We start from the raw sequence: 13713 nt of genomic DNA, 5'->3' as shown, positions 1-13713 counted from the left end.
AAGCACTGATTTTGTCACCAGCATCAGTACTTCAATGGCTTATACACAGTGGTTGCTACAAACACCAAGTCAGAATGAAAAGTTAGCGCTAGTGTTACCTTATTCTGTTTTCCAGAAGTAAGTTGTAAAGAAAGGTCTTTCTTACGGTGCAGGCGGAGAAATCATTGCAATGAGGCTTGCCTGGCTATGGGGTAATAAAATATACTCTCTTTCCACATGGGTGTGCCCAAGATGGCCCACATCCTTGACACGCCCCAAGCATCAGAATCATAATAGAAAAAAATTAGGTTGAAACAATCTGTCTCTATTTCTCAGCAGTTCTGTATAATTAGGGGCATAAGTTACTATTCATTCAGAATCTTGGTACTCCAGCTGACTTCTCCAGAGGCTGTTCCTCTAGTGACTACTGTTTGATAAAATAGGGGGAGTTTCACTTGTGTTACAAGTTTTCTTCTCCTTGTCTGACGACTAATTAGGAACCCATCTATTAGCATTTGGAACAGTAGGAGTCTGGAACAGTTACAGGATCACTGCCAACTTTTTGGAGTTTCCAATAATATTTGAAGCCAAGCTTTTCATTTTTCTGAAATTAATGAACTCCTTTGAAATTAGATTTCTATTATCAGGCCAAAGATGTTTTGGGGGGCAGTGCTTAAAAGCATAGTGTGAAATTGACTGGACATGAAAAGTGAAACAGGAGACATAACCTCTTAAATAAAATGTAAAAAACAAAATTTCTTTCCCCTTCATATTGTTTATCATAAAAATGATCAATTACTGGGAAGGTTTCAAAAATATCACATACATCCCAAAGTTTCATTCTGATAACACCCTTTGAAAAATCTTGATGCTACATCTGTAGCACAACTCAATTTAGTAATATTTTAGGAAGGTAGCCTATGAAACTAGTAATAATTAATGCTGCTACTCTCTGGGTCTCTATCATCTGATATCTGGATTTTTTTCTGGTAGCTTTCTAACTGCCCCCATCAATCCCACACATCTCTTAACATGTGAATATTCCCAAATATTGCTTTGTGTGAAACTCTTTGACTGTTCTTATTTGTCTGTAGTCAAATTCCAAACTCCTTGACTTGACAGTGAAGGCTCGCTCTCTCCAGTGCAGCTCCAGGTTTTCTCTCTGGCTACCAGCTCCCTCTCTGCAGTCCTACTGAACTACTGTACCTCAGCTAAGCGGGGCTGCTATTGTTTCCTGGCAAGCCATGCACCTCGCTCAGGCTCACTCTTGCTTCACGTCTTTACTCTGGCCTCCTTCCTCTCTGCTAATGTTCAAGACCCAGTTTAAGCCTCCTCATCTTTCTGTGGCCTCTAGTGGTGTAACTTGTCTATCTTTTGATCTATGTGTCTTGTCTTCCCAACAACAATGTAAGTCTCTGCAAGGGCAGGAGCTGTACCGTATCTTTTGAAATTCTTTCCACCTCTAGAATTCTAGGTGCTTAGTAAGCAGTTGATGCCAACGTTAATGTTGGTGCTCTAAAAGATAGAGGCCACAGAAATTAATTTCTACTCATAATTTGCCAGAGTTTCAGGGTTGTCACTTTACTTTCCTACCTTTCATTTTTTTTTTTTAAAGAAAACTATCAATCGCAAAGGAAATAAAATAGTTGTCTTCAAAAGCAGGTAAAGGCATCACTGCCACTGTCATAGCATCTAGCATTAGAAAACATCTCTCCATTAAAAAGAAAAAAGTTTGCTACTCTTTTCTGTGCTGTACTGACCCATTTCATAATCTTTCTAGGTAGTACTGTAAATTGACAGAGGAGATAGGATACTTAATGATATTGATTAATGATATTTAATGTAATGTTGCACTAGGGATGAAGTCAGGGTGGGAAAGAGCTTGGCAATTGATAAAATCTGTTGCCTCCAGTCCTCCAGAGAAGGAGAGCACAGATAGCTCCTGGAAGTGTTTGAGTGAATAAGCAGAAAGAAGCATTCCACCAAAAGATTAAGTGGCTATTCCTGCACAGGCTGGCAGTGGCCACAGGTCCCTTCTGTGTTCTTGCGGGGTCTGTATGGAACCCCAAGCAAGGATTGTCCTGCTTTTCTGATGCCAGAACTGGGACCTTGGAGAGCTGGGGCTTTACGGACCAACACTCCAGGGTTCCATGTGGTGGGGTATTTCATCATATGACAAATAGTTTGCTTGAAATTACAAAGCCTCTTTCTTGCTCAGGGAAAACCCTTTGAATGGTGTTTCTATAGCACCTCGTGTCTGTCATATTCTCTCACCTCCTTCAAGTCTGTACTAATATACTATCTTCCCTATGAGGGCACTTGTAAAAATGCAGATTCCTGGGTACTATTTCAGTCCCACTCTACTGGAATATTTCAGAGTGGGGCCCATGAATCTGCATTTTAAATGCGCTCAGGTGATTCTTCGGCCCACTGAAATTTTAGAGCCACTACTTCTTAGACCAATAAATTGAATGATTTAGTATATAAGCCACAGCACTCAGATTCTGAACATAGATTGAATTTTAGGACAGAATAAAGGATTATACTTACCTTGGGTTACAGAAAACTGATAGTTCATGAAAACCCAAATGATTCTTTTTGAATTATTTAATTTACCATCTGTGACCTTCGCTATTATATATAGTAAGATTTGGATTAAAAATATACATATATACATGATCAGTGTTTTGTATAATAAAGTGGTAAAATTGACTGTATATGCTACATAATCAATTGCATGCACTTAGAAACATGATAACATGAATGTCTCACATTAAGTTGTATAATAAAATTAAGTCTAGTTTTCAGACTAGACTTTCCTTGAAATATCACCATTAATAACTTTCTTCCTGAGCCTCTGGGGACACTTGGGATTCTCATATCCTGAGAGCTGATTTCACTTAAGGATGTGCATGCCCCACTCAGCCTGTGAGCATTCGAATATCTATGCAGAGGCCAGTGGATCTCACGTGGTAGGGAGAGGATGACGGAAAAACGGGTGAGAGAGAGTTTTTCAAAAAGGGAAACAGATTAAAAAAAGGTTGAGAAAAATTGATGGAGAGACCCCTCTATATTTTAAGGGAAAAACTTAGAAATTGATGTGTGACACTAGACTAAGTTTTAAACACAAGAACGTAAGGATGTGCTGTAAGCAGTGCAGAAGATATCATTTTGGGAAATTGTCAGACATTCAAAATAGTCAATATTTTTGTATCTAAACCAAATAACTTATTTTCCAAAATTTATTGTTGCTTTCAAAGAGCTTAGTGTACAATCTTTAATGTTATCAAACTTATTAAATATCCATAGAGATATTTTTATTCCTTCTTCTTGCCTCATTGCCTCCAGAGATAGCAGCATTCAATGCTCTAATTCTTAGCAGGAAGACTGAATGTGTTGTGTTTCTTCCTCATGTACGTAAACCTGTTCATCTGAAGATTGTGGGATCTACGTGAAGGACTGCTGTGGATCCCATCTGTGTTTCTAAGTGTGTTGTTTCCACTTAACACTAGATCGCATCCCCTCTTCTCATCATCACATTTTCCTGTTCAACTGGTGCAAACCCTTCGGCATACAAACAGGCTCTTATTTCTTTCATTTTAAGCAAAAGAAACCTTCTCTTGATGGTTCTAACTCTGTCTCAGTTCACGACTTCCTTTTATGTAAAACCTGAAAGAGCAAACTGCTCCACTTCTCTCCTCCCATTCCTCATTAAACTCACTCCACCCACAGCACTCCCCTGACCCCTCTTGTCAAGGGCATCGGTGATTTTCACCCTTGCTAAATGAACGGTCCATTCTTAGTCGTTTTACTCCCCCATCAAATAGCATTTACTCCCCCATCAAATAGCATTTGAGGCACCGATCACTTCCTTCTTCGGAAATATCAGTAATTTCTTTACTAGGCCTCAAGGATGCAACAGGCTCCTGGTTTTCTCCTTCATTCCTTCCTGGTCTATCTGTTCGGGAGTGAGGAGGCTCTCTCCTCCTTTTAAGGTTACAAAGCCCCAGGGCTCTTTGCTTAGATCTCTTCTTTTTCCAGTCTGTACTCATTTCTTTGGTGATCTTATCTGGACTGCTGGCTTTAAAATATGATCTTTATGAAAGTGACTCCCAATTTTATATCTTCAACCCCTAACTCTCTCCCAAACTCCAGACTCACATCTCCAGCTGCCTCCTTGGCACCTCTCAGGTGTCTTATATATTTATGGAACTTAACATGTCCAAGCCTGCTTCAACCAAATCTTCCCCACCTCCGTTAATGGTAACTTTGTCCTTCCAATTGCTCAGGCCCCTAATCTGGAAGTTATCCTTGACAATTCTGTTAAACCCAACATCCAGTCTATCAGTGACCTCTTCTCACCACCTCCTCTGCTGTCACCCTGGCCTATCTGCCTTCTATTGGACCAGCTTCCCTAGTCCCACTCTTAACCCCAAATCATTCTGAACACTGCAGCCAGAGTGATCATGTTAAAATGTAAATCAGATCATGTCACTTCTCTGCTCAAACCCTCTAAGGGCTCTATTTCTCTCAAACAGAAGCTAAAGTCATTATGAGTGATCTGGACCCATTAAACCTCTGACGGCACCTCCTGCTCACTCACAGTCATTCCTCTCCAGACACAAGTAGCTTCGCTATTCCTCAGATATATTAAGTATGCTCCTGCCTCTGGGCTTTTGAATTGACTGTTCCCTGTGACTTCACATATTCCTTTCCTAGATACATGCATGTCTCATTCCCGCACCTCCTTCAAGTCTTTACTCGTATGTCCCCTTCTCCATGAGGCTGACTCTCACCATCCTGGTTAGGTGTCACTTCCCCTGCCCCTACATTCAGTCACCTTGTCCTGCCTGCTTTTTTGTTCATAGCAGTTACAACATTCTAACATATATCTATTTGTTCTTATTACTTATTGTCTGCATTTCCTCACTAGATTATTAATCCCACGATACGGATTTTTGTCTGTTTTGTTCATTGCTATATTCCTAACATCAAAACTGTACCTGAAACAATAAATATTTGTTGAATAGTCAGATGGGCCCTTAACAAATGCTTATAACTAAGGTCACTCGAAACCAATTTAAGTGTAAACATCAAAGGAAGCTGTATGGTAAAGAATCAAATTATGGGAACTTCAGGATGAACCATCAACCTCTTAAAAGATACCTAAAAGCAGGCAAACTCTGAAAACATATCCCTCATAACTTTAGTTACTATTAAGCACTCATTCTGTGAAAGGCATTGGGTTTTATACATATTACCTTTAAACCTCACAACAGTCCCAAAAAGTAGATCTGTTGACCTCAAATATTGATGAAGAAACACAGACTCAGATTATTTAAATAACTTCTCCCAAGTCACACATCTAGTAAGTCACGGAACCAGAATGTGAACACAGGAATGCGATTCCAAAGGACCTGCTTGTTGTACTCCACAACAGTCTTTCCTTTTCTAGATGAGTCATGAAGGTAGAGAAACCAGCTTCTAAAAATGGGCTGTAGTTTTATTCTTGCCTCCAATAAGAATCAAGAGCCCTAAAATAGTAGAATGGCTATAAACTGCTTTTTTGGAATTGTACTCTACCAAAGCCCTCCTTGCCACATGCATCTATCTGCAAAAAGGTAGGCTCTGCCGGTGGCTGAACCCTAGAGTCTTAAGTGCCCTGCATCTGTGATGAGCTAGTGACTAAAATAAGTAAAAAAAACAAACCACCTGGTTAAAATTCAAAAGAAGTGATGTTTCAAGAGCAAATGTGGAATCAGGTCGGACTAATCAATATTAATGTTATTTTCCTATAGCTTTTAAATTGATTATCTAGAATATACTCAATAATACATACTTGGATTTCACAGTGGCCTACAAATGGAATTTGTACAAACTGATGATTTTGTGTCTTTAAACCAGGGGTGAAAAAAAAAAAAACCACAACAATGAATTTTGACTATTCCTGAAAGCAGTCCTCCAAATACCAGGAATCAAAGTTGAGTCAGTGGTCTCAATCACTGACTGTCACATGATGTTGGCTAAGTCATCTCACTTACTTCAATTTTAAAATAAGGGTATTAGATCTCTTAAGGATTCATCAGTTTTCATGTTCTGTAGTTCACCATGAATGACCTCGTATTTGCATAATTCTTTACAGTGTACAACTGTAAGCTGTATCTTTTTATGCCAAACCTAGAAAGAACTGCTGAATGTCAGGCTGCCATGTTCCAGCAGGTCTCAGCAAAACCTGCCTGTCGAGGAACTGTGGTATCTTAAAACTTCTTTTACGGAATACAAATGCCTCAGCCCTCCTCTGCAGCTTCATCCAGGTGACACCCAAGGTCACTAAAGTACTAATTTTCATCCCAAGGGCCTCCCACTCACTACAATCATAGAGCTTGATACAGAAGGAAGTATTCAACTTCTTTTATGATACTGTGATACAGGGAGAAGCGCCTCCAAAGCAAGACCATGATTAAGAGCAAACTATTTCTATGGAAAGTATGAGCTAAAATGAGAATCACTAATGACATTAAAATATTGCCTTCTAAAATAAATACATGCAAAAATAATACGCTTGTGGGCTATGTAAGGCATTTTTTTTTTTTTATTATTTTTCGGTTTGTCTTAGTAATGCCAGAAAAATAACAGCCGTTATTTTCACTTTAAATGCAAACCAAATACTGCTGCACACAGAGTACAAAGATTACCTACGAACATGGTTAGGTACAAAGGCCATATTAGATGTATAGACCAAACTTTGTTTTTACATCAAAGTAAGACTGACAGCAATTTTTTGGACAATTATTTTAGCAAATAACCGTGCTACTAAACAAAGGCAAATACACATATATATACATAAACACGTTTCAACTGAAATTATTCGTGTCACTTTGACAAACAAAGGCTTCTTCTCTGGTGTGTTTCACCAGATATTTGCACCCCAAAGTCCCCTGCCCTGATCCCGCCCCCAAATGCTGACTTGATCTGAAGAAAAAAATCAGAGATGTTCTTAATTAAAGGCACATTTGGCAGCTACGGAAAGTGGCATGCATCTGGCACAGGTGCACTCTCCCTATAAAGCCACACCACGTGTGACTTCCATCCACTATGCATCTTGTTTCTTTGAGTGGTAGTCCAATGTGATCCACCTTTAGCTAACTTGCTTTATAATTTTGCAGCAATTGGCTACTTAATGCACTATTTTCATGAAAGGCAAAAGGGAAATTTGCTCACAGTTGACAGAAAATGCACTTTATGGTGTCAAAAATGGAAAATAAGGCATGAAATTTACAAAACAAGTTACAAGTGCTTTTGTTTAGATTTATCATAGACTTCATGCTTTTCTTAACTAGCGCTCAAAATATTTCATTGGCTCATGTATAAGGAATTTTGAAATGATTTTAAAAGTAATGAGATGTTTCAAAAGAAAAATACTGAATAAATAAACTAAGTCATCACTTTCCCTTATAAATAATTTTACTGCATAATTCTTTCAGACAAACTGGTATTAACCCTGTGACGCTTATTTTACTGGTAAAGATTTATGTGCAACACAATAGGACCTACACTTGTACGACAGTCATACAATATAGGTTAAAAGAATAAGTGAACCTACCTATAGCAGCAGAATACCGAGAAATAAATGGTTAAATTTTTCTTTCTGAATCTGGAGGGAAAAAAAAAGGTTTTCCTCAATATGTATAACACTAATAAATTGAGACACCTCCCCCCATTTCCATTATCTGTTTTGCTGAGCCACTTAAAACTCTGAATTTAAGCTGTCATGAAAGGACAAATGATGAGGTACATGACTAATGTGAGCTAAATTTGAGAATTAAGACAAGATTGTGATCATAGATACCAACTAATTTTTGGTTTGGGTAATTTTTGATGTACGAAAAAACACATTAAGGAATTCAGAACCATAATATAGCCTCCAACTGAAATAGTACTGGTTCACTACACTGTTCTGTTAATTGGAGTATAATTAGCGTGGCATGCTCCTTGCTAAATTCAGATACATTAAAACATTCTTGAGTTGTCAGAGCACAGTAACCTACTAAACACATAATTTAATACCCAACAACCTTTAATTAAGCAAACTTTTGACATTTGTACATTTCCTGATAATTTGTAGTCTTAAAATACATTTGGATATCTGGGAAGAGTAAATAACCTGTCTTTCAATAAATTTAGAAACATATACTTATCTTTTCCTGTTTTTAAAAGTACTTAGATGTGAAAAGCCTCCCTTTCTATTATATTGGTTATCAGCCCATTTAGGTAAATTCAACCTTGAAATATTTTCTTCATTTTGTGATCCAAAGATAATGAAACATCTAAGAGCACTTCCATTTCTAAAAGAAATGTTCCATATTTTGGACCGTGATTTAGGAAAAGTCACGCTGCATTGACTGTCTTGTAATGTCCTGAATTCAAAAGCAGAATTTTGTGGTGATGCATTTGTCTTCTCAGCCACTTCCTGTCCCTGGAAATTTTAGTTACTACAAAGAATAAGTTTGCCAGCTAGCTAATGTTTCACATGTGAAGAAGGCAAGGATACAGTTTTCTCAACTCCATTTAAGGGCATCCAACTGGAATTTTTCTAATCAGTTACCACTGCAGAAAATATTTTTACCCAAATTTTACACTTCAGAATAAAAATATCCTCTATCCACAATGCATGTAAAGCTGATGCACAGTGAAGCGGTCGCCTAGAACCACGAGGGTAGAAGAATGCTTCCCTTTGGGAGAAGTATGATTAGAACTTCAAATCTGAGTTTTTTTTTCTTTATACAATCAGGCAGGTTGAAAAGAGGTTATTACCTTGTTGAAGGCTAACACACTGGCCAGAGAGATACTGAATGGGCTCCAATGGGACTTTTCTCAGGTTCTCATTTGGAGTGGGGCTGGGGTAATTAAAAAGAGAAGTGCACATAAGACATATAAAGGGAAATCCTAGGGACGATGCGGCTGGTCTAATAAAAAGTCATGGAAATTCTGGAATGTGTATTATGATTAATTGTAGCAGCACTAGTAAGTAGGCTTAGATAAATACTTGTTGAATGAATGGTCTTATGGACACTTTGCATACAAGAGGAGATCTGAAATTAATTTGGGGGGAGACTTTTAAAAGGAGACATTTTACAAAGAGAAAAGTGACTACCATAATAGGAATGGTACAAATATTAGAAAAAAATAATTCAACTCTAACAAATAAATAAAGTATATGACAGGATGGACTGCTTAAGGATGATGCAACCAACACTCTGGTCTTAAAGGACTATATATTGTACTACTGTGATGTACATTTAATGCTCTAATAAATATCACAGAAAATTATTAAAGTACTAGGTTTCCACCATGATGCAGCACTTCTAAAAATGTCTCTAATGGCATGGTTAACAGAATTGCTGAAATGTTGCTTCATTATTCAGAGGACACATGCATATACTGATGAACTGAGGACTCTCTAAGGATGGAATACTGCACACTTCACAGATACTATAGTGGAGATTAATAACACTTTTTCTCTTCAACAAGCTGCATGCATTTCAATCACAGTATTTGTTAGACTCAGAAGATCAGTACATAGGCTTAATGAATAATCCATATTATGATATTAATGATGTAGGTAGATGTTCTATTACGAATAGTTCCGAAAGAGCAAAGACCTCAAGCAAGGTAGAATGTTTAATATAAACTTTAACAGACTGTACACATGTTACCTAGGAAATTAAAAACCTTACAAAGCTCTGCTTAAAAGATACCCATCCTTTTCTAACCAAATATTTTCCTACATGCCAAACTGCAACTTTAGATCATTCTTTAAGATGAATACATACATCCAGAACTAGAAACCAAGGCGTACCACAATACGTGCTTTTATGCTTAGTGTTTGTGTGTGTTTCAACTGAAAGAAATAAGAATCAACCATTTTCTCATATAATAATTTAATATATGCCAGCCAAACAAAGTATTTGTATCTTTATTCAATTAAATTAAAACAGACCTGCCAGGTATATTATATAACATTCACTATATACACATGATTTAGGCAATGCACGGTAATTCTAGATATGCTGATCACTCAACTATTAGTAAAACATGAACGCTGTCAGCGATGCCCAGCAAGGACTCCCTTCACACTGGGTGACTGCGTTTCCATAGTGTGGTTAGAGGGACAGCTACAAGCCATGACATGGGTTACCAGTAAACTTCTGTGGGAAAAGGGGGGAAAAGGACAATCTAGCATAGATTAACAGTCTCCTAAATGTAAATCATATACTTGACAGTTACATTGTTTTAAAAGTTCTTCTGTCATTGTTAATGACACAAAACTTCTCTTGTTTGAAGGCAACACCACCACATTTTGTTTGTGTAGGGAGGGTGGGTAGGGGAATGCTCTTAAAATCGGTATAATTATTCTTAAAAAAAAAAAAAAAAAGTACCTCTTTGGTGAAGCCTCGGTACCCATTCAATTCACTGTAATAATCTGTAAACAGGACTGTAGTACAGTGCTGGGCCTTGATTCCAACAAGGTCAGGTACCACAGCCTTTCCTCACAGTCCTCTGAATGATTTTTAAGAAAATATTCTAAAGTAGGACAAATAAAAGCAAAGGAAAACAAAGGAGGATTTGAAGATCCCTGTTTAAGATTTCTTTTTAAAAAGTGCATAATATTTTGAATTACAAAAACTGTCATCATGTGGGCCTGCTGGACACTAGACTGTGTTTTTCATCCCTTTAATGATAAAGATCACTTCACAAAAAGAGGACTCCTGCCTACTGGCTGGAAAAAGTTCCCTTTACTTGATTTTCAGGTGCAATCAGTTGTCCACTTCCTCTAGATCAGTCTTTCCATATTCTAAACGAACACCATCTTCACTTTATAATTACATCTAGGTTAAAATTCACTGTCTTATACTGCATCTTGAAGTAGAGTCGTTAGTGTTTGGAGTTCTCATTTTAACTCCTCAGTGCTGGCACGTTCAGTGCATCCATTGCCAGCAATGGATTTGGGGCCAGGACAACGTACATCCTGGTGTAGAGGAACTCAGGAAGAATGGGCATTCTCCAACAGCGGTGGTCCGTCTCTGTGCATGGATGGGTGTGTATGCTCCCTTTTGTAAGTTTTTGGAGGGAGTTTAGGGATATGTTGAGAAGTGCTTTGTCGTGGAGGAACAGGCGGCCCAGCAATGGAATGAAGGTCCACTTCTTGTGTCAGTGGTGGTGATGGCAGATGCCTTCTTGTGCCGTGAGGAGAAGGTGTTTGAGGCGGAGGTGGTGTAAAGGGGGAAGGGCTGTTTGGGAAGAAGGCATTACTATGGTCACTTTTTTTGCCCAAAGGGGGAGGTTGGAGATGTAGTGGTGAGCTTGAGAAAACATCAGGTGTCCTCACGGGTTCTCGTGGAGGTAATAAGGGAGGGCTTTCAGGAGGATCTGATATAGAGGTCCGGTCTGATACTGAATATCGTGGTGAATAGGCTTTTGATGTGGGTTGCCTAGGAGGAATTGCTGGGGGGCTGTCCAAATGTTTAGACATGATCTAACATAAATGGGAAAAAAAAGACATTTATTAATAATTTAATTTATGTAGCACCATGAATATATTAAGAATTAAGCTGGGGTTTTCAAATATGCTATTGGAAGAACCCTAGATGTGGATCAGGTCGTTTTGCCATGTTTTAAATTGGAGGTTACGGCAGTTCATTCATTAAAAAAATTATTTTTCCCTCAGTGTTAAGTTTTTATTTTTCTCAAAATTTTGTTATTTGCTACTGCTTACCTATTATTGAATCTAATATAAGATCATTTCCATTTAACATAAATTACCTGTCAACTTTACAATTTTAAACTTACTATATTAACATTTCATGCTATTCTGCAAAGAGTGTCTTGACTTGCCCAGGTGCTCTGCTCTCTGGACACTTTGAGAACACTGAATCACGTTAATAACAGGCAAAAAAAGAAATTCAAAGAGGTAGAAAAAATAGCTATTAGCCTTTAAGGTCTCTTCTGACCCAGAATTTTCATGAAAATCCCGCTCAGATAGGTAATATTTAGCACTAAGATACCATTTCATTTAAAATGTGCTTTCATATAAAGCTTCAGACCTCTTTCCTTCTCTCTCTTGTATCTTTTAAAGAACTGCTTGAGACTGCATTACTCTTACATTATAGGTTAAACTTTTTTCTTGACAGTACCCATAGTTTAGATTTACAAGGGTTTTGAAAACCTACCAAAAAACTGCTTTCAGAAGAAAGGAAATAAACATTACTGCATCGTAAATCCATACTTAATCCTTGTTTAAACTCTATTAAGCCCAAATACTCTGAGTATTAACCTAATTCAGTTAGAACTAAACCAGACACAAGCAATTGATTATAATGTAACTGTAATGATTCCAGTTTCCAGATAACAAGATTTTCTACTTTACCTTAGATGGCGAAGATTCCGCTGGGGCAGATTCTGGTCGTCTTCGTGGAGGAACAGGAGGGGGGACAGGCACTTCATCAGTGCTCTTGGTTAAACTTATAGATGATACTGAAGCAGATCCTGTAGGATGTTAAATTTTTTGAAAAGTTCACAGGAATTTTATTTCATCTATCAATCCTGAAAAGACTTGGAAACTGCTTATATTTATTAAAAGAAATGTACAGAAGTATCAAAAGCAGTTCAATAACTCAACAACCAATAGTATTTCCTTTATTAAAGCAAACTGCTATAAAAGCATGCAGAAATTTCTTAGCAGAATTTTCAGAAAAAAAGCTGCCTAAGATATTCTGTTATTATGTTTCTTGAACAAAATAACATTCCCACTGTTAATCTATTACTGGAATTTTTTATTTGGATCTGAGTCTCAGATTTCTGGGAGAGACAGCAAACTATTAAAAACCTTTGGAATGGTAATTTTTGTTAAGCTTTGTTGATGGGCTCATTTTTTCCTCTGACTTTATTAGTACAGAATTTTCTTGCCTTCACTGGATAGTCCTTGGGGATAGTTTCTGATCTTAACCACTCTCTCCAGTGTCTCTCCCAGCAATCCCCTCAAAGGGTGCCAGGGAGAGAATCTAGTGTCTGGGGGAGGGGTCTCTCCTCAGTGTGCTTAGATATTGTTCTCCTTGGCAGGAAAGCAAAGTCAGGTTCATCATACTCTAATCCAAAAATTTTCATTGTGATGGAGGTATTTAAGATGACTGAGGCAGTGCTGATAATAAAAACAGAAATTACGCCAAAATCTGGTGAACCTGATTTAGGAATAAGTTGATAAACTGGCACCAAAAAGGTAATAAGTAAAGCCTCTAACTGTAACATATCTTACAGACATTTATAATGACAAGGACTTAATATAGGCATATAAATAATTACACTTTGAAAAACATTTATGTAAGTTGTTAACTAGTTTATCAGCACAATGAAAAAGATATGAAAAAACACTTAAATGGTCGTTCAAAATTATATTTGGCAGGTTCTTTTTCTCCTTTAAACATTGACAGTTTTTATTTTGCCAATTAAATGTTATAACAATATAGAACTTAAAAAGAGTACTTTGTGTATTGATATTATTTAAATGAACAACATTTTGATCACCTACCTTTTTTCTTAAGAGACTATGTAAGTTAATTTAGCTTATAAGAATATTTTCCATTGTACACGTTCTGAAATCATTTGTATGAAGAACAACAAAAAACAATCTATTAGTTTAAAATTTATAGAACAGTTTGGTGAATTGTTAGTTTACTT

General features: G+C 37.3%; 1 protein-coding gene across 2 annotated transcripts in view; it reads right to left on the bottom strand.

Moving 5' to 3' along the window:
• Window positions 1-9642: 9642 nt before the first annotated feature.
• SOS1 (SOS Ras/Rac guanine nucleotide exchange factor 1) overlaps window positions 9643-13713 on the bottom strand; it is a 152671-nt gene continuing 148600 nt past the window's right edge. For both annotated transcript variants that reach the window (XM_057557788.1, XM_057557789.1), the window contains 2 exons: window positions 12407-12525; window positions 9643-11515 (listed from right to left, as the gene is read on the bottom strand). In XM_057557788.1, the coding sequence (XP_057413771.1) occupies window positions 11024-11515; window positions 12407-12525 (611 nt within the window). In that variant the 3' untranslated portion in view covers window positions 9643-11023. The remainder of the gene's footprint in view (window positions 11516-12406; window positions 12526-13713) is intronic.

This window comes from Balaenoptera acutorostrata, chromosome 12 (genome assembly GCF_949987535.1).
Source record: "Balaenoptera acutorostrata chromosome 12, mBalAcu1.1, whole genome shotgun sequence".
NCBI classification, from domain to species: Eukaryota; Metazoa; Chordata; class Mammalia; order Artiodactyla; family Balaenopteridae; genus Balaenoptera; species Balaenoptera acutorostrata.
Note: the sequence above shows the minus strand (reverse complement) of the source record. Positions and strands in the feature narration are given on the sequence as shown.